The following is a 19799-nucleotide window of genomic DNA, read 5'->3' as shown; positions in this document are numbered from 1 at the left end:
GGAGTTATACCAGTTTTAATTAACTTCATTGATATCACAATAACATTCCCATATAGACAAGACTGACAGACTCGGGGAGTTTAATTACAGCCTTTCCTGACATATCATGCCTATTCAGGGAGCAAACTGAACATCTCAGTTGCACCAAGAACAACTTCTAGACTCCCATCTGAGTTTCAGCATGGCTCTTACCAAATCTTTTTTAGTTTTAAAGAGGAACCTTACACTATCTTTCTGTTTGCCCTCCAATCAAATGAAATTTCCTTGCTTTTGTGCTGTATTTCAACAAATAAGATTATATGGTCTTATGAAAAGAAATTTTAAAAGGTAACTTAGAGGTTCTCGCCAGAGAATGGAAAGACCTTGTCAAAATATAATGCCATACTGAATAACTGGGGTGTGCATGGATAAATACTCACTTTGCATTCGATTTTAAATTCTCTGCCATATTCCTAGTAATTGCTTGTAATGTAATAATGAAGGTGAAACATCAGACTTTATGTGACTGAATCATTTTAACTTAGATTTTTTGGATTACCTCACAACAGAAGTGTCTTTGGAATACGTCTCAGAAGCATGCCATGTTGCAGTCAGAACAGCGATTAGTACGTAGCCTTAAGCACATTCAAGTTTAAGATAATTCTCTATGGGTTTGGGCTTTCAGTTTTAAGCAATATCACAAGAAATGATGGGCCAAATGCACAGCTGAAGTGCAAACATTTTGTTTCTGTGGAGCTGTATAGCTTTACACCAGCTGACATTCAAATATGTTGTTATTAATCTGTACCAGCATGTTATTAAAGATGGCATCAGGTTGTGCAGGCACAAGGCGTGTGAATTAAAGCTTCACATCAGACTCGAGTTCTGGCATCCCCTAATTGTTGGGCGTTCGTTTCCTTTCACACTTCAAATATTTCAAAATCAAATGTTTCGCATGTGGTTTTCCCAGTTGCTTTAAAAACAAACAGCAGAAACATATTCCACTCTGCACTATCCAACTGACACCCCGAAGCAGACAGCTGGCACAGCTGGAGCCCGTGGATCTACCTTGTAGATCTCTGAGGCTGAGATAGCAATGAATAGTGGGAGTCTTAGGCTTATGTCCTTTAAGATGATGGATCCTCATGGACCAGACATCTGCCAAAAAGTTGAAATCACTGCTAGAGTGATTAGCAAATAACTGCTGACAGTGGATGGAAAGCTGAAATCTTGGTGCCTGTTCTGATAGCTACAAACATGTAATTTTTCCTGCCAGTGGCTGGTCCAGCATCCTTTGTCCTTATCCCAAGCCTCCCCATGCCATTTGTTCTTTTTAGCGCTCATTTAGTTCTTTCCTCATTTACTGTAACTCTTTGTCCCTCCATCCTCTCTTTCCTTTGTAATGGTGTGTGTCACCCCCAGCCTTACAGTAAGCACAGCGTTTCACTTCTCTTCCCAAATCCTCTAGCAGCGTATCTCAGTTACCTTTCACACATGTCGTGGATGAAAGTATTGACACGGTAATATTTAGTAAGAAATCTAGGTTTATTAATAACTAACAGCAATTTATTATTATAAAATAATTCAGAGATACTAAAAGAAAGAAAAGCGACTTATTCAGATTCTAAAATGACAAGATTCACACTAACTTACTTAACGGTACCTATATATACATATATACATGCATGCACATAACAAAATGGACAAACATACAGAAACAAAGGTGTTTGGATTCAGTGGAATGAACACAGAACAGACATACACACACAGAAACAAGGGTACGTACCCACACACACACACACACACACAGAGTAAAGAGAAGCTAGCTCAAAGAAAATTTCCCTCTTGAGTTTAGAGCAAATACTCACAATGCCTTGGCATTCCTCAACGGGCGATAATTGAGACTCGAGCGGGGGACTTCGCCCTGGCCTTCTGTCTGGAGCAGACGACACCTTAAGGGTTTGGTACCTGAGAGGCGTCCCAGCTCAGGGGAGATGCTGGTCACAGGCCCACTGCGATCCAGGAGAGCTCAAAGGGTCTCCCTGGTGGTCGCCATTTATAGGGTCCAAGATAATTGACTTTTGTCAAATGCCTTCTGGTGCCTTCCAGCAGTTACAAAAGAATTTGATTAATGTGCGACTCTGTTATTGTTCCCATTTGACCACATCCCAGGCACAGGTGTGCCAGGCCCTTAGGAGTTGATGGGCCATTTTAACCATTTCCGAGCAATCGGGAGGGGCAGGAGCCAGGCTCGTTAACATTGTCAGTCCTTATCTCCACAGACTGGTGTATAGCTCGGGGGATGTGGGTGGAATCGCACCTAGCACCAAGCAGCCCAACAAAGAGGGGCAGGGGGGGGTAAGGATTGCACCACCACAACACATTTCTGGCCCTTCATCTCAGTATTCCATCTTGCCATTGTTCCAAGCCTGATTTCTTTCTCCCTACTCACGTCTGGCCTTCTCCTCCTCACTCTCCAAATGCCATCGGCAGCAGTATGGACAGCACAGGAGAAATTGTCTCCCAGGTCTCAGTTCCTCTCTTTGGTACTGGAAAATCACTACCTATCCTCTGAAGCAAGACCATATTTTCAGGTCCCAAACCCACACGACCTCCTATGTGAGCTGAAGTTTTTCTTAGGCTGAAACCCTTGGGTAGATTTTCATACATGTGGTGAAAAAGGTAGGTTCCTGGTTAACAAAATGGTTGTAAGCAATGTCTGCGTGTAAATAATGACTCTGTCTGCCGCCTTCTGTTTTGTTTGTGTTTAACCTGGTCTGAGACGTTATGGAACAGTTTCATTACAAGTGTATGTGCATGCAGATAGACTTATGATTTGATTTACCCAGGCTTGAAAAATTATCAGTGGGGTTGGAATGTATCTTGAAATACCTAATTTGATAAAACTAAGAGCAGTTGCAAACAAGATCTTAAAAATGGAAAACAGTGAGTCCAAAGTGTATCATACTATGCTATGATGTATATTGAATTCACAGCACTATAGTAGTGACAGAGACAAAACTTACCCAGATAAGGTTTAAACTCTCTGTGCTTTTTGTTGAAAGTGATTACTTAAGAAAATTGAAGCCTGGAAACAATTAATGGTACATAGGTTCTTGAAGGCTAAATGATGCCACCTGAAGCACGTGCCATTCCCACAGCAATCACCTAGAGCATCTCCCAGGCCTGTGAAGCATTGCTGCTTCCCTGTAACATGTTTGTCACCTGAATTTTGAGTGCCCTTTGTTAGACAGTTATGAAAGAAAGGCATCATTAACAAACCCAAATACCTCTGTGACAAATGTACACTTTCAGGAACTATCTAATTAACTGTATCTCCAAAACAGTGGCTTTAATGAAACTCTTATTTAAATGAAAGGCAATTAGGCATTGTCTCCTTCCAATGCGTGTGTAGCTAACTCTTGTTAGTATTAACAAGTTGCACTTGCAGAATGAAGCTCTATAGGACATTTCTAGGCCTGCCAAACTTGTAGGTTATTTCCTCAGTACCTTCCCTGGTCCTGCCAATGTTGTTTGGGTTTTTAAATTAAAACATTAAGGTAAGGAAGTGTGGTAGATTTTTAGTAGTAGAACTAACTGCTTAATATTTGAAAACACTGTATTTCAAAGACAAGTTTTGGGGAAGCCAGCTTCAATTTTCCTTCCCCTGCTTTGGGTAAACCTGTGTAACCCAGTGATGCTGGAGGATAAAATTCACATGAACTAGTATCTGGGAGGGAACAATGTGCTTAGCGCCTCAAAATTTTTAAAAATTAGTCTTTATTATAAAATCAAGGAAGGAAAGTGTTGGCAGTGGGATTGGTGCTCATTGTTGGAGAGGAAACTAGGGTTGGGAGAGGGATACCAGCAGGTGCTTACCTGCTCTACCTGACTCTAATTTGCCTTGAGTCAAAGGCATGCTCAAATGAACTTGAAGAACTTGGTATGGGTAGTTCAGTGTTAAATAGAAAATCCCATGTTTTTTCTTTATTGTCTGTGTCTCTCACTTGTCTCTCTCTGGGGCAAAATGAGATGGCTGATTTACCTAAATGGCTAAAAAACAGTCTGATAGTTTACACAGTTTTCTTCATTTCTTATAAAATTATTATTTTGTGCTCTGTTTTTGAAACAGGATAGGAAAGCTTTTTCCACCTTGAAAATATGGTAAGAACGGAGACTGCATGTTATAGTTGCAGGAAGTATTCCTTGCAGAGGGCTTTTCTTGCCTTCCTCTCTTTTGGGACCAGTAATAAAATTCCCATGGTGGATATCAGTGGAGCAAGATATTCTTGTGTGGCACAATTTAATAGTCAGGGATACAGTAAGTAAAGCTAACAGTACTTTAATTTTATAAAAGAAGATGGAAATGTAGCTCAATGTAAGTGCCTTTCTAACTTTGCTATATAAGGGGGATTTTTTGTAACTAAAGGAATCATAGAATACCAGGTTGGAAGGGACCTCAAGGATCATCTGGTCCAACCTTCCTTGGCAAAAGCACTGTCTAGACAAGATGGCTCAGCACCCTGTCCAGCCGAATCTTAAAAGTGTCCAATGTTGATTCCAGTCTTTTCTCTAACTTTATTAAGTTTTGCTAAGAATGGTCTTAAACCGTGTGATTAAGTTGCAAAAAAGTAGCCTATATTAGCAGCTCACTGGTCAATTAGAATCAACCCCACTTCCCCAGCACAAACTCAAATAGTCATTTTTGAAGTCTTTAGTAATGCTATACCTGAGTTTTCTGAGATGAGTAGAAATGCAGTAAGTTTCATATTCAAAAAATTCAATGATCTTTGTACATGTTATTGGTAATATAGGAATATAAATTAAAAGGTTTGCTATCGCCGTTGTAATGTTGCAGTTTAATAAGCACAGAGTCTCTGGGTTAAAAAGAAAAAGAACCTGCAAAAGTCTCCACTGTGTTTTGTGAGTTCAGAATTAATGGAGACCAAAATGTTTACTTCAGCAAAAGAGGCAGCTAAAAATAAAATGATATCAGAAAATACAAGCATAATGCCCAAAAATATTTCTCTCCTACTTAGAGGCAAAATTATTTTCTTGCCTAGGAGAAAATAATAGGATTGCATTTCATCCATCACATTCCGTTCCATATATTTTAGACTTAGTGCAAATGTAAAAACAAAACAAAAATCAAACTGTATTTTTGTTGTTCTGTAATGAAGTATGGTGTTTATGAGAGAAGAATATGCATGTTCTGAAGAGAATCTCAGAAAGAAAGCGCAATTGACTTTTGAAAGAGTTCACCTGTCCCTTGTTCTCAAGCTGCTTTAGTTATCTGGGGGAAATAAGGGTGAAAAAGGTAAGTTGAAGCAAAGTGCAGCTTCTTCTGATCAGTATGATCCATGACAGAAATACTTGTAATCGCGGAATGAAAATTAGCCAAAAAAATTATTTCTGGAAACAGAAATGTTACACCACTGTGACTCTAAAAGTTAGATGAGAGAGAAATAATATGACTATTCATTCTTCATCCAGGCCATGACTGCTTTAACAAATGGCACAGTATAAATAATATACTAGGCATTAGGCAAATAGGTGCCAGTGATTTGTTTGCTGGCACGTTGCGTATCTACCTTCAAGGATAAAGTTCAGGTTTGTGCCATGTCTCTTCACCTGTGTTTTTTTTCTCCATCATGAGAAGCCATTGGGTTAGTTCTGCCAGCAACTTCACGTGGATTGCTGGGGGCTTGGGGGCAGCTCCTGAGAGCACAGAGAGAGGAGTCCTGAGAACAGGGACGTGAGATCAGCCCCACTGCAGGAGGGAGGGAGTGGGCAGAATGGATCAAAGGCAGCAATGTAGACATGGTGCAGGGCTCATACATTTGTTATGCCCAGCTAGCCACCCCTCCCCAATATCTCCAGTAGGAGGGAAAGGAACAGTTTGGTCTTCTTACTGTGCCTGTAGTTCTGCATTGATCATAAGCAAGATCGTGTCATACCACTTTCAGGAAAGAAGTCAAATGCTGGTCCATTCCCCTGGCACTGCAAAACAAATCTAGGTCTTTATCAATGCAAAATGTGCATGATGCTGACATGACTCCTCATGCAAAACATGCCATCAGGTTTTTATGACATGGTTGGCCTTGATGTGAAGGGTATGAAAGATCGACAGTTCACCTTTCATTGCAGCGGGCACCGTTTTGAAGCATTAGTCCGACATTCATGGTAAACATCAGTTGGTCCCTTTGTAAATACCAAACCCTGTGCTATAACTAAAGACTTGGTTCAGGTAACAAAGTAATTACTCCAAAAAATAAACCACCTTACTCCTGCTGAAAACTGAGAAGTGGTAACTGCCATCCTTGATACTCTGTCACTGTGGTTGCTGCTTACCTTGTGTCCAAGAACCACAGCTAGCACAGGATCAGCTTGTTTCAAGAAGAGAAGTACAAAATAGCCCCTGCTGTTATGCAGTGAGTGTGGTGTTCAGTATCTCCTTGCAAGGCCTTTAAGTACAGAAGAGTGGCCAGTGAAAAATATATTGATGGAGACATGCGTGCTTTCATTAGTTGCCAGCATGCAGAGAAAGAGGGAGGAAAAGCAGTGGGTTAATTTTCCAGACAGCAACTCCCCAAAAGTTTCACAAGGGGACAAGAAAAGTGACTTTCATAAAGAAAACGAATATAGAAATTGGTTTTGGTCTACATCTGTGAAACTAACATTATTCATGAGTTGCAGGAGGTAAGGGACATAACCTGATAGGAAAAGATTTGGATTATTTACATATTTTTAATTAGTAATACTTTTATTTTTGAAGATTAATGCAGAGTGCTGCCTGGCTCGCTGTCCAGGTAGAAAGTTGTGGTTTTGCCAGCATGTGGATTTTCTCAGCTCTGCTTCTGCTTTTTTCCAGATGAGATAAATGGCTTTAAGACTTTGACCAAAGCAATTAACTTCAAATTCAGAGCTTAAAGGAAAGCCACGCAGTTTCGTTGACATTATTTTACTATAAATCCTTTCCTCAAATATATTTCCGCTATTTGTGGTAATTTTGCCCATGAGAATTTAGATGTTTGGGAGGAGGAGGGGAGCTGGAGAAGTAATACAAATGCTGCTCTGCATGGAAATAATACTGTGGATTTTAAGGTTGTTACACGGAAAGGCAGACTTTCTGTACTTTATGTAGAGAGGTAGAGGCCAGTAATAAGGTTATTCTGCTTTGTTGTGCAGGGCAGCTGCATTCCCCTCACTGCTGAGATTCAGGGACAGAGGCTGGAGGAGACCTGCAGGGCATCCAAGGCATTGTCTTGAGTTTTTTACCTACACCTCAGAGTTTAATTTCTACAACACTGATTTCATTAACTGAAAGGCCTTGCTGTGTTTGGTTATTACATCCTAGACTTTTTTTTTTTTTTTTTTTCCTGTGAAAGGAACTTGTTAATCAAGGCTTTTGCTTTCTCCTAGTGTCAAACACTGACCGATTCAAGAAATAACATGATGGTATTAATTAGATGAGAGCCAGTTTTGAGAAAGTGTTTCGATATTCAGTTACTGTATTTTCACATTACAGGGTAATAATATGTCAGCAGTTAATAAAAGATATAAAAAATATTGTGCATGTGCTTGAAATATTAGCATTTTAATATCCATGTCCAGAAATAACATTTTTCAGTAGCACTTTTTGTATGTGGGTGGACGAGCAGTAATTGATGCACATGTACTTGTTTGATCTATAGCAGTTTAAATACAACTTTAGAGGCAGTTGTCCAAATGGCATGTCATCTAGAGCTGATATTACTGCTAGATCACTATAGCATCTTTCTCAGCAAACTGCCTCATGCAATGGGAGGTTATTAACACCAGGGAGAAGCTAGCTGGAGTACAAGTGATTAATGTGACATATTTGAGTTTCTTTCTACAACTGTCTCAACAACCAGTCATAGAGATCTGCTTCATACACAGAAAATTAAATTTAAATTACACAGTCTTGGCTAGAAAATTGTGCAGTTAATCCCATCCTAAAAATGAAATTTGATTTTTTCCACATGAAGTCTTTTGTGATTTTTCATACCCTGGTTTCTGCCAGCATTCCCAGTGGTTTAGGTTACTTTATTCCTCCCTTGAAAAGAAAAATAGGGGGAAAAAAGGAATATATACAAGGGATTGTTTTTCAGGAAGGTTCCTTACTGCCTCAGAAGTTAACGTGTCCAGTGCAAAAGTACAAAATGACTGCTCTAAGCTCCCTTCTGTAAACACTGCATGAACCATATTTTTAAAGGAAAGTTTGCCACAGCTTAATGAAGATAGTAATATATATCTGTTGGTTTTTCAAAACCTTTGTTTATACCATGGCTCTAGCTATATACCCTTCTGCTAAGCTGAAGCAGACCTTTGTGTTTAAATATCAGCTGCAGTTGATTCTCTTTGAACTAAATGGCAAGTATTTGAATAAGCTTTTTTTCAGGAGGAAAAATGGAGTAATGTAAGCAGAGACAATAACCAAGCATTTCAGAAAAGGGGAAGAAGAGAATTAGAGGTTTAATTTCCTAGTCCTATATCTGAAAGTATGTTTTCAGACAGTCATTTGTTAAGAGTAATTAATTTCTTACCCATTAATCTTCACACAATCAGGTGTGTTGATATCAACTCCCTTGTATCCAGACCATCCCATTTTACCGCCTTGTCCCCTTTGCTCCTGTGACCTTACCATTAATTACTTCCTTCGTTACTTCCCCTCCCAACACAACCACGCTCCATCCTCCCGTGCCTTAAGCGTCAAGCTGTTGGTGCTGCCTGCCTCCTCCTGCGCCAGCCTGCTCACCGGACGGGTTTTAAATATGTCGAGTTTCCTCGGAGAGGCTTGCAGCCTTGGCAGTGCTCTCCAGGCACCATCTGTTCCCAGCATCTCCTTGGCCAGTCTCAGGCTCCTGCCTGGCTTTTCTCTGCCTCCTTTCTTCCTGACCTTCCTTCCTGCCGTCTTCGAGCATCACTTTGGAAAATTTGCTAAATCAGAGCCTGCATAACTGCTAGCAGTTATCAGTAGCATCCTCACCTGACCCTTCTTATCCTCCATTCCCCTCTCTCGCACTCTTTTGTTGCATCTGGTCCAAAATCAAACTGCAAGCTCCTCAGAGCAGAGCCTTCTCCTTCCAGCTGCCTCTAGCACCAAGCACAACAGCGCCTGGCTGGTATCATTAAGTGCCAAAGCTGTACAAATAAATAAGAATAGTTTTGATTACATAGTTGAAGTTCTCATCTCAAATAATTGAAACATTAGTCACCAGCAGTTATGCTGTTTATAATTCATATAATAATTTAGGACTGCTAGTTTTTAACTGTTGTGTAATTTGGATTTACTTGCGGTTCTCATGGGATAAAGTATATTATTGGACAAGAAAGGAATAAACTATATTCAGAGTAGCTGTAGGGTGCTGTGATTTAAAGGAGAGCTGGTGGAATACTACAGGAGAAAATATGCAGGACCATTACGCTGTTAATGAATGCACAATTCAGATTGGTGATTTAATTTTTAGATCATATTTCCCTAGTACCCTCAGGTATAACAGGCTTCATACATCAAAACCGAGTAAGATGGTGTGTATTCATGCCCAGTCGTGCAAAAACTGAATGATCAAAAAAACCTTAAAGTATTGTTTATTCATTTGCAATTATTTTTTTTTTTTTAAATGACATAGCATTCAAAGAGCACTATTAGAAGGGCACAACCATAATTGCTGGTACCAGTTCTGGACCCATGGTAGTAACCTTTGAGGCAGCTTGATATTTATCCATAACTACAGACGGTCACTGTATTTAAGCCATGACTAGAGCATCATTTTTTGATCTGGTCAGGAGCTTTCTTAAAATAATTACCATTTCCTTCCTCGGGCAAGGTGGCAGATTGGTGATATTTTAAACTCTCTCTTGGCTAAGAGACAAATCCCAAAGTCCTTATTTCTGCAAGCAGACCTGACTGATGTAAGCAAGACCTATTCCTGCAGGGGCCACACCCATGAATAATTGTCAGAAACAACATTATGCAGTGACTTCTAGCTTTACAAAATGTGGGTTGTGGGGGTTTTTTGTCCATTTTTTATATTGGCACATTAATTGTAAGCTTTTTCTACCATCCTTTCTCTGAAATCTGAACAAATGTCCAACTTTTTAAGAATCCACATGTTACAATGGACTTCATTTTAAATCGTACAACCACATACCCAGAATGAAACTCAAAAGCTCTGAAAATATGCAAAGAAAAGAAGATGCAATCAAAAGAAATTCTGCCTGGCCTTCCAGGTTGTACACCTGCTATTTTAATATTTTTTTTTAATCTCTCAGAACTAGAGTATTGCTTCTTAAATGAATTTGAACAACTCGCCCAAGAGACATTCTAATCCGATCGTGTATTATGATGATACCAGCTGGATGTTATCCTATTAGGCACTCACTGTAAATAAGGGATTTTCCACTGACTTTTAAATCCTTGATTAATAAGAATGCTCGAAGCAGTGTCCTGTAAATTAGCCATAGTGCTAGCAACAATTGCAGTTTACTTAGGAGAACTGATTTGTTTTAAATCTTCCCATCCAAATTAAAAAGCATGAGGAAAAGATAATGTGCAGTAAGTAAAACACATTACTCTATCTTGCATTATTTATCTGTACCCCATGGCTGTCTGAGACCCTTAGTCTAAGTCCTGCTCTCTGTTCAGGTAAATTCCTGTCAGTCAGAGCTCTTCTGGAGAAAGAACTCTGTTAGCTAGCCCATAGTATTTCTTTAAATTATGTATTTATATTCTCTGGTGTTTTAGCTAATTCTTAGTCTCATTTTAAACTGTGTTAAGAAGTCCAGTGGCTTTCATTTGTAGCTTTGTTGTCACTTGCCTTTCACAGCTCCTTTATCTTTTTTCTGATAAAAATATGTATGAGTAGCAGGAAAGAGGTATTTGGGTTCGGGGACAGAGAACAGGCAGAGGTTGTGACACATCTGTTAATTGATACTTCACCTGGAATTGTTCCTGACATTTTTCTGAAGAAAACATTTTTCACATCATCTTACCATTTCCCTTCTTATTCAAATACTGTTACTTGATTTATTGCTTGCAACAAAATTAGTTTTATATCTAGTATTGACTTTGAAACATACATTATTTCCTTTAATACTCTGAGACATTAATGAGGTCTTTCTTGACGTGCTATATTCACATTTTGTTAAGGTACTATTCATTTCAGAACCATAATATACGTGCACTTTTATCAGTCAAGAACATCCCTTTGTTCTTGTAGAAGTGTGAATACTCTTTCCATAGATTGGAATTAGTGTCACTTTATAAAGACAGTTTTGACACTCCCTCTTTATAAGTAACTGAGCAAGGTATCTTTCATACATTAAGATATTTAAAGTGTATTATTTTTCCATAGTTTTTTTCTGGTAATTTTGATTGCACTGCAAATTGTACAGAAAGTAGAGTTATTTAAAGTAAACTCTGACCATACTATCCTCTATCAAGAATAATTGGAGACAGTGCCGTAATTCTATAAATCTATCTGATCATTTCACCTCAGTTTGCTCAAGTTACAAGGGTTACTCATCCATGCATATACCAAAGCACCCTTAAACAAAATTCCAGTTCGACCAGTACATCTAACAGACCATCATTCCTTGCTGTGACTATTATGTACGCATGTGGTCTTCTCTGATGGTATTTGTATACAATTCTCCAGTGATCAGTTGGTAAATGTTCAGAATTGTGGCTTCAGGTCATAAAAGTATAGTATTCTCCAGTGTTATGGGCAGAAGGAAAAATATGACACTGTGGTTTCACTGACCAAACTGAAACTGTTTGGGACATGCATGATAGGTTTTTTTATACTTATTAGTACCTTTTTATACTTATTAGCTGTGGTTTTTATGGCACAGAGTTAACTTTTTATGTGCAGGCTTTATTGGTTACCTGGTTGTTTCTTTTTTTTTTTATACTTTAGGAAAAACATAGGTGCTTTTCCACAAAGAGACCAAGATACTGATTTTCAAGTTTAAATGATTGTATTCTGGGTGGGGAAAAGAAATGGACATCAGAAATTCAAGAAGATGTTTGCAGCTGGCTTTTGTTGTAACTTTGTTTTTCTACATGCCAGAAAGAATGGACAACTAGAATACTTTTTTTTTAAATCTTTTTAACTCTCATTGCAAACCTGCGAGCTAATTTTGACAGCATTACAGACATATAGAACGGTTTTCTCCAGCTATAAATTTCCTCCGCTATAAGGAAAGATAATTTTTGTGATTATGGCATCAAACTGTGACATAACGTAGCTGTTTGTAGCTTTTTTGGTTACCTCCAGCAAGTTACTTCATTCTCTTATGCTTCAGTCTTCTACCTGTAAAATATAATATTATTATAGTAGGCTTTTCTTTGTTATGCCTGGTATATTAATTAATGTATTCCTGTATCACTTTCCTACTTCACAGAAGTGCTGAAAGCATTAATATTCCTGAAGCATGACAAAGAGAAGCCTACTCCTGTAATATGCTTTGCTTTCAAACTTCAGTTAGAATAATAATGATAAACAACATTGGTTAGGCTTTGGGCCTACTGTACAGAAATAAAATTTTTACATGTTCAGACTTAAACTAGGGAAGGAAAAATTGATGTCTTTTATGTCCCTCCTCTATACTCATGGAGGAAAAGAAATATAAAAATAATGTTTCACATTCACTGAAATGGGTTGTATCTCCTTGTTGGCATGTGTTTCATACAGGAATCCAAGAATGGCTTTTTTGCCTGCTATTATCCTCTGCCTCTTGTCTCAATATGATGTAGTCTTTTTATTCTCTCTGTGTATTTCCTTTGGTGAGGCGAACAGAAGCTTGAAATGGACAGTTATGAAATGTCTTGCCCATAGGAAAAGCTTATTATTAATTGTTTGAGAAATGACCAGGAGCATGACAGTTTATATTTCCCTGCTATTATATCCCCTAATAACTGTGGATGTTCTTATTACATTTCTAAATGACTGTTCTCAGAGGTGGCTTGAACAGAAGGTATTTCATTTGATCAGGTTCAGATTGATTGCCTCAATGTTTCATTGAATATCTCCTTGTTCTTGCACTGTAAGAAGTGGTAGATAGGAATCCCCAGTTTCTTTTCTTTATAGTGTGTTGTATTATACATTCCCTGGTCTGTCTCCTTTGTCTTGATTTATTTGATTTCATTATACAAAGAACTGTCCAAGCTCATTTTGGACAGATGTTCCTAGAACCCCTTGGACCTAAACACAGCATGCAGGCAATACTTCACTTATTTAAGAAAATAAGGTGTTTTCACTTATTTAAGAAAATAGGATACTTTCTAACACTGCATATACTTATTATTGTTTTCTTGCCTCGACTTTCTTTTCATTGAATAGTTTTTTTCAACTCAACGAGAGTCATGTTTGACTCTCTTCCTTTTTTTTTTTTTTGGCTCTACATCTGAGAAACCAAGTGCAATTAATGGAGAAAACATCACTGCGTTTCTGATAGTTTTAACAGCTGCAGGCAGTTCAATATTTTGACTTGGTTTTTTAATGCTCTCAGTGTTTTCAGCAATATCATAGTAGAGATATTGGAGATAAAGAGGGAAGACCAGCAGCCCCAATATATGTATTCTATCCTACTTTCTGTTCTTATTACAAAAAAATATTAAAATGTTTAAGTGGCTGCACTGGATATCTAACACAGTTCTTCTAAAAACTGACAAGTGTGAATTGAAAAGCAAAGTCCTATTAATACAGAGTTGGAGAGTGTCACTGTGCCATTACATATTAAGTCTGGAATGCTCTGGGCCTTGCATAAATCCAAGCAATAAAATAAATGCCACTGAGAATTTTACAACATGTTCAGTCAATTAAAATATATCTATTTGACTTTTATTTTCTTTGCAGACCACAGATGACATCCTGGTGGCCTCGGCTGAATGTCCTAGCGATGATGAGGACATCGATCCCTGTGAGCCGAGCTCAGGTGGGTTAGGTTAGTCAACTTTTTTATTACTTTCTTTTATTTCATATTTGCATGCTTCAGTCCCCCAGAGTCCCATCTAGTGGGACAGTCCTTTCTTACATAGCAGGGAGAAGTTGAATTGGGGCCTTTCTACACATGGCAGTGTCAGCAGAGAGGGAGAGTTTGGTATATGTTTTTCAAAGACAATGGATGGGAGCACATTGATAATCATGATCTGAGCAAGGTTATAGCTTGACTGAGGACCTGAGGCTGGACTGCAAAGGGCATTCTAGGGCCCCTGCAACTGTGTTGTCATGATAAAGAAGGGACAGCTTCATTTAGGAGAAGGATGTTGCAATTGTTTGTGCCTTAAGCATTTCCCCCAAATAAGATAAAAGTGCTGTATTTCAAATGTTGTATTATGTCAGGAGAGTTCACTTTGAATTACTCTTTATGCTATGAAATACTGTATAGATAGTAAAAACTTCAAGACATAGAATACAACAGTCTCAAATTTCGAGTTGTTTTATGGCTTTTTTCTGAGCCAAGACTACTCAGAGTGTATGTTTCGCTTCAGTTCAAAATTCTGACATTCTAGTATTTTCCATGGAACAGAAAACTGCGTAGTGATTTGGCCATGTCTTTCCTACTCCCACTGAATAATGAAGATTTGGTACTAATTTTTCTCTGTGATATGATTTTGCACTTACCTTTATATTCAATTAAATACTACATACTTCTCTAAAAATCTGAATGTTTATCACAGATAAATGCAAAACTTCATGATAGCAATCTGAAGAATTACGTTACTCTATAACCTTTTAAAAACCCAGAATTACTCCTACTTTCTTTGTTGGCTTGGGTTGGCTTTTACCTTCTCTGAGTGAACAGCTTGTGGTACCATATATATCTCAGGTTTTTTTATTCACTTGAATTCTGTGCTATTTGGTAGCACGCCTACTGTCAGTTGCTTTAGGTAATTTGGTAATGTTCAGTACTTGCTATAATACTTAATAGTAAAAGAATTAAGATCAATTTGTTGTGCAGTAACATATTTAGTTCAAGTAGAAATCAATTAAATTTGATACCGGTATATTAATGCAAACCACAACTGAGAGCCATCTTAGTAAAACAGGAGATCTGTCTATGGATCTGGGGCAGGAGATAGGTATACATAGCCTTAAGACAAATAAAATTTTGCTTCACATGCAGATGCATGGTTCCTTTTCCAAGTCACATAGCCTAATATCCACATGCAAAAAGTATTTATTTAAATTTAAGTAAAGGCAGAGACATTTATGATTTGTCTCAGTGTTTGATGGACATGCAGGGTGGCATTTGAGCTCTTCCAAGAACCTAGTTATTTATAGATTATATGAGAATACTTTGGGGTTGATTTCTTTTGCTTTCCAGTAAAAGTATTTTGGAGTGGTTTCCAAAATGCCACAAGATGGAATGACCATTCTTAAAACTGAGCAGCGATAGGTACACCCACCTTACACATTTTTATATCTCTCAGGAAGACATTTCACTTGCAGAAGTCCCAGACATCATGATCATGATATTTAGGAATTGTGATAAGAATTTCATTTTTGAAAGTTTGAAAATTAATTTCCAGGATATTTTTTTTTCTGCTCTTTCCTTCTCATTTTCAAATTCTTGAGTTTAACAAGATGAGTCAATGCAGTAGTTCATATGGCTCTGAGCTCATTCATGCCAATTGCTTCCTTGCTGTAGTTAACTCGGGCAGTGCTATTCAACAGATAAAGTGACATTTATCTACTGGAAATGTAGATAATTTTAATACATTTTTTAAATTTTATAAGGTAATTGTAAAACAATACATTAGTTACCTAGCACTAAACAATTGCCCAAACCCTCTGAGAATGCAGCTGTTGTATTAGAGATGTATTTGTATTGTCTTAGCCTTCCAGCTTGCTGAAAGCCAAAGAAATTTCAGATTAATTCTTCTCTGAGGTTGTTTTGAACTTCAGATATGGAGCTGCAATGTTTGGTAGTCCTGGAACCACACACAGACATTTAGCTGGTGGGTGCAGGAATGGGAGGGGTGAAACACAGCTTTCTGACAGGTAATCACTTCTGTCCAAACTATAGTCCAGAGGGGGGAATGTGAATGCTAGTCTTCCTGCAAAACATTGCCATTAGCTTTACACCCTGGTGCCTAGCTTTCCTGGTTTAGCTTATCATTCAACATCCAGCTACACTTCTCATTTTTGTTTATTTCAGAATGGTTTTACTTCTTTCATTTATTGGATCCCAACTGCTACTCATTTTAAAAAAAAGTATTGATTGGCACAGGAAATATGTTCTCCATAATCCCAATTGTTTGGATCATTTTATCTGTCATTCTTCACATCAAAATGTCACTTGTCTTCCCACTCTCAACTCTTAAAAGTTATTAATTTGCCTCCCTCTTCACCGGCCTTGTCCTTTTCTCATATTTGAAACATGAACCAAAAGGGTTACTGAAGTCATAGCTTCTAGCACAGTCTCTCTGTAAGCTGTTTTAGTCTCAGTCACTTGGTTTTATGAATAAGCTTTCTTCATGAAGAGTCTGGAAGGTACTGCTCCATCTCAAGAATACTGCAGTCTCCATGTAGATTTGAGCTCCTCCTAACAATAGGCTGGACCTTAAGGGAGAGAAGCATAATATTGTTGGCAGTGACAGAATAACGATTTTTTTTCTTTTCAGTTGGGATAGAAGATACAAAAAGATATGTCACTCCATTTAAATTCTTCCCATGGTTCAGTTCAGCTTTTTCCCCTTAACCCTTTTCACAAACCAGAGTTGCTTCTCCACAGCGACTCTTCAACATCCTCCTTAATGCCGCTGAAGCTTATGTTTCCTAACAGATGCTTCTAGGAGGCTGAATATATGATGATTAGGACAATTTTACTATTATGTTTTCACTTTGGAGGCCATCGTCTGAGATCCCGTTAGATTTCCTCTCTTGCTGCCTGATGGACAGTCAGCAAACGGATCCACCCCAGCACAAGAGATGATGCTCTCAGAGCTCTCTGGTCAATGTTTTTCTAGCAAGAATAGATTTAAGGGATGGCCAGAGTCCATTCAGTTTTGTTGACAGAGCCAAATTGTACGTTTCCGTGATGATTGCCCATAATATACCTATTTCTAACCAAAGTTCTCAGCTCAAAATGAGAGCCTATTCAACAAACAGTTTGAATATGGTAAACCTATATATCATAGAAAATACTGATTATCTAGATTTTACTGATTAGCAAGATTTATGCTTAAAATAGGGCTTCTTTTCTAGGATAATTATGTTGCAGTTTGTAGTGGCTAACAAGTCTCGGTCTGCCACCACCAGCTTCGCTTTCTGTGCACCTGTCTTCTAAATAATAAATGGAAAGATGCAATTTGCAACAAATTTCATGTGGGACATAAAAATGTAGACCAGATTAGGAGCTGCTAAGCAGCAATCCCATCAACTTGTCTGGAACATAAAGTCACAAAAAATTATAATTGCAGATTTCATTGTGGTATACAAACTGCTAAATGTGCCATAATTGGATGAAGTCATAACAAATTTATTAGCATGCGAAACTTAGTCAACATATTTTGTTTGTGTTATGTTTTGTATAGTAAGGCAACACGTATTGCTTTTACAGTCTCTCCACATTCCCCTCTCCTACTCTAAATACTAATAACAACACAAAGAGTAATGATGATTATGATGATAACGGTAAAAATAAATAATAGTTTATGTTTCCTCAGCTTCATGTCATAGAGGAAATGATAAAGCTTTTTCATTTTGTAGACAAGTTATGAAAAATGTTAGTGGAAACCCATCCCCCAGAAAAGGACCTGGGATGATTTGCTGATTTTGCACGAAGAGGTATAAACCTCTGGGTGGACAAATTGTCATTCTGCACATCAGGACTGCTGTTCCAGCCTTTCCTGAGCTCTGTACAGAGCTTGGGTTTCTGCTGAGTTTCAGTGAGCATTTGCGTTACACAGCTTATTTGTTCCAGTTACGGTGCGCCGGTATTTTATTTGTTAGCTATTATCCAGCTACTTCTGTAGCTGTTGAAATGTTCCAAAATGCAGAGAGGTCCAAACTGGGTCAGATGAAGTGAAATCATTGAGTTTAATGGCAGGGAAATCTAGACCAGGGAAAGAGTCTTACAGTTTTTAGCATATGCACAAACAGTTCTTTTCCTGCAAATTACAGTTAAATCACTCTTAAACTCGGGACTCAACAGAGGTTTAAGTTAGAAATTAGGTTGAAAACCTCTCCTGATGGCACCAGCAGAAATTGGATGGATAGGCCTTTTGGCAGTCTTAAAGCCAGAATATATGGTATTCGCTGGTCTTGGAAGTTTTAGCAGAAGAAAACCTTCAAAGTGAAAAAAAGGGTCTTGTAGAAACAAGCTTTTTTCAGGTCCAAACACGTGTCTTTCTACCAACAGAGGTTCACATGTTGCAAGGCAAGAAGATACGTCATCATCTCTTGGTCAGCATTTGTCTGGCAGCTCTTCAGTTCCACTTCCCAGGACAGCATTTGATTCGTGTCATGTCCTGTACTTGTTCTGTAGGTAAATAGGATAAGACTAGTCAGGACAGAGTTCAGTGATATATACCTACTGGTAGCATTAGTTACCTGTCTTAGCCCTGATTCTTGATTCTGAGGGAGAAAAGGGATCGGTTATTTTCCTACATTATTAAGTAAGGACCAAGAATAGGGTAGATGCTTATGGACTGATCTTTGAGCATGTTTTCCTACATCTTGGTCAGGCTTATTGCACTGCAGAAAACAGCTGGTGACGGTCAGAAATCTCCAAAGCATCAGTACAGCCAAGAGAGATCAAACAAGCCATTACCTAAGATGACTCTCACAGTTCAGTCACTGCTTTGGGGAAGGCTTCGTCCTGTGAGCAGAACAGGATGGGGCTTTGCATGCAAACTGCTTCCTGCGTATGTATGTGCCCTGCTGTGTGAGAACATGCATTGGATAGATAGAGATGGCTAGAAACCATATGTTCTCAAATGCTTTGTGATGGTTTAGGTTTGGTCCCAGCATTGATACCTATTTTTCTAATGGGCAGAGCTGTGAAATATGGACTGCGAATGATTTATGCTAGTTATTAGAAGTTTTGCTCTTCGTTTTCTGTCACAAATTATTGCACTGTATTCCAGATGCATCTGGCAGCAAGATAACATTGCAGTAGGAGGTGAAGTGACTCCTATAATTTATACATCACTGCAAGTGCCCTGTTTAATGCACTTCATGGAATTCATTGTGCAAGGAGCTGAAACAAAGAAAAATAAAATTACAGTTAGTTCATAGGGCTACTGTGTTCATTATGGCTTGAGACATAAAGGGACTATTTGTGCCTCAGTCCAATTATCCTGTAGTTCTATATGCGTTTCCAGTATTAGAAAGATTGCTGGGTTGTTCTGAATCAGCCTTTTAAAATGCTTAGGTGAAGTACATATAGGCATGTCTGTATGAGCTACTACAGGGTGAAAATTATGCTTTATTTACAAACTTTGTAAATTTTAGCACTTACTGTGTCTATACATAAGGGAACTGAGGGGCTTCAGATATAGATTCATCTTCCTATAATTGAAGTTAAAATGGTTGTTAAGGTTAAGTTTTTTATAAATCATAAAGCCCCCCAAGGCAACAGAAAGCAATTGTTGCATTTTTCCAAATTATTTTATTGTGAACTGAACCACTTCTTTGTCAATAGACTGAGCTGTTAGTGTCTGTCACTGTGAATTACAAATATGGCATTTCTCATTTGAATTTTATCAAAAAGATCTTGTTCTGAAATTATCTAAGAAAGTGAGATTAAAAATGATGATTGGATCCATCGTACCAACACTGATCTCT

General features: G+C 38.2%; 1 protein-coding gene across 38 annotated transcripts in view; it reads left to right on the top strand.

Annotated features, from left to right (window-relative positions):
• Positions 1–19799, top strand: part of NRXN1 (neurexin 1) — a 735374-nt gene that overhangs the window by 700917 nt on the left and 14658 nt on the right. For 25 of the 38 annotated variants that reach the window (XM_074863962.1, XM_074863984.1, XM_074863975.1 and 22 more), the window contains one exon: positions 13863–13950. In XM_074863962.1, the coding sequence (XP_074720063.1) occupies positions 13863–13950 (88 nt within the window). The remainder of the gene's footprint in view (positions 1–13862; positions 13951–19799) is intronic. The other 13 variants (XM_074863985.1, XM_074864003.1, XM_074863983.1 and 10 more) reach the window with 1 other exon arrangement.

This window comes from Strix uralensis, chromosome 3 (assembly GCF_047716275.1).
Source record: "Strix uralensis isolate ZFMK-TIS-50842 chromosome 3, bStrUra1, whole genome shotgun sequence".
Lineage (NCBI taxonomy): Eukaryota > Metazoa > Chordata > Aves > Strigiformes > Strigidae > Strix > Strix uralensis.
Note: the sequence above shows the minus strand (reverse complement) of the source record. Positions and strands in the feature narration are given on the sequence as shown.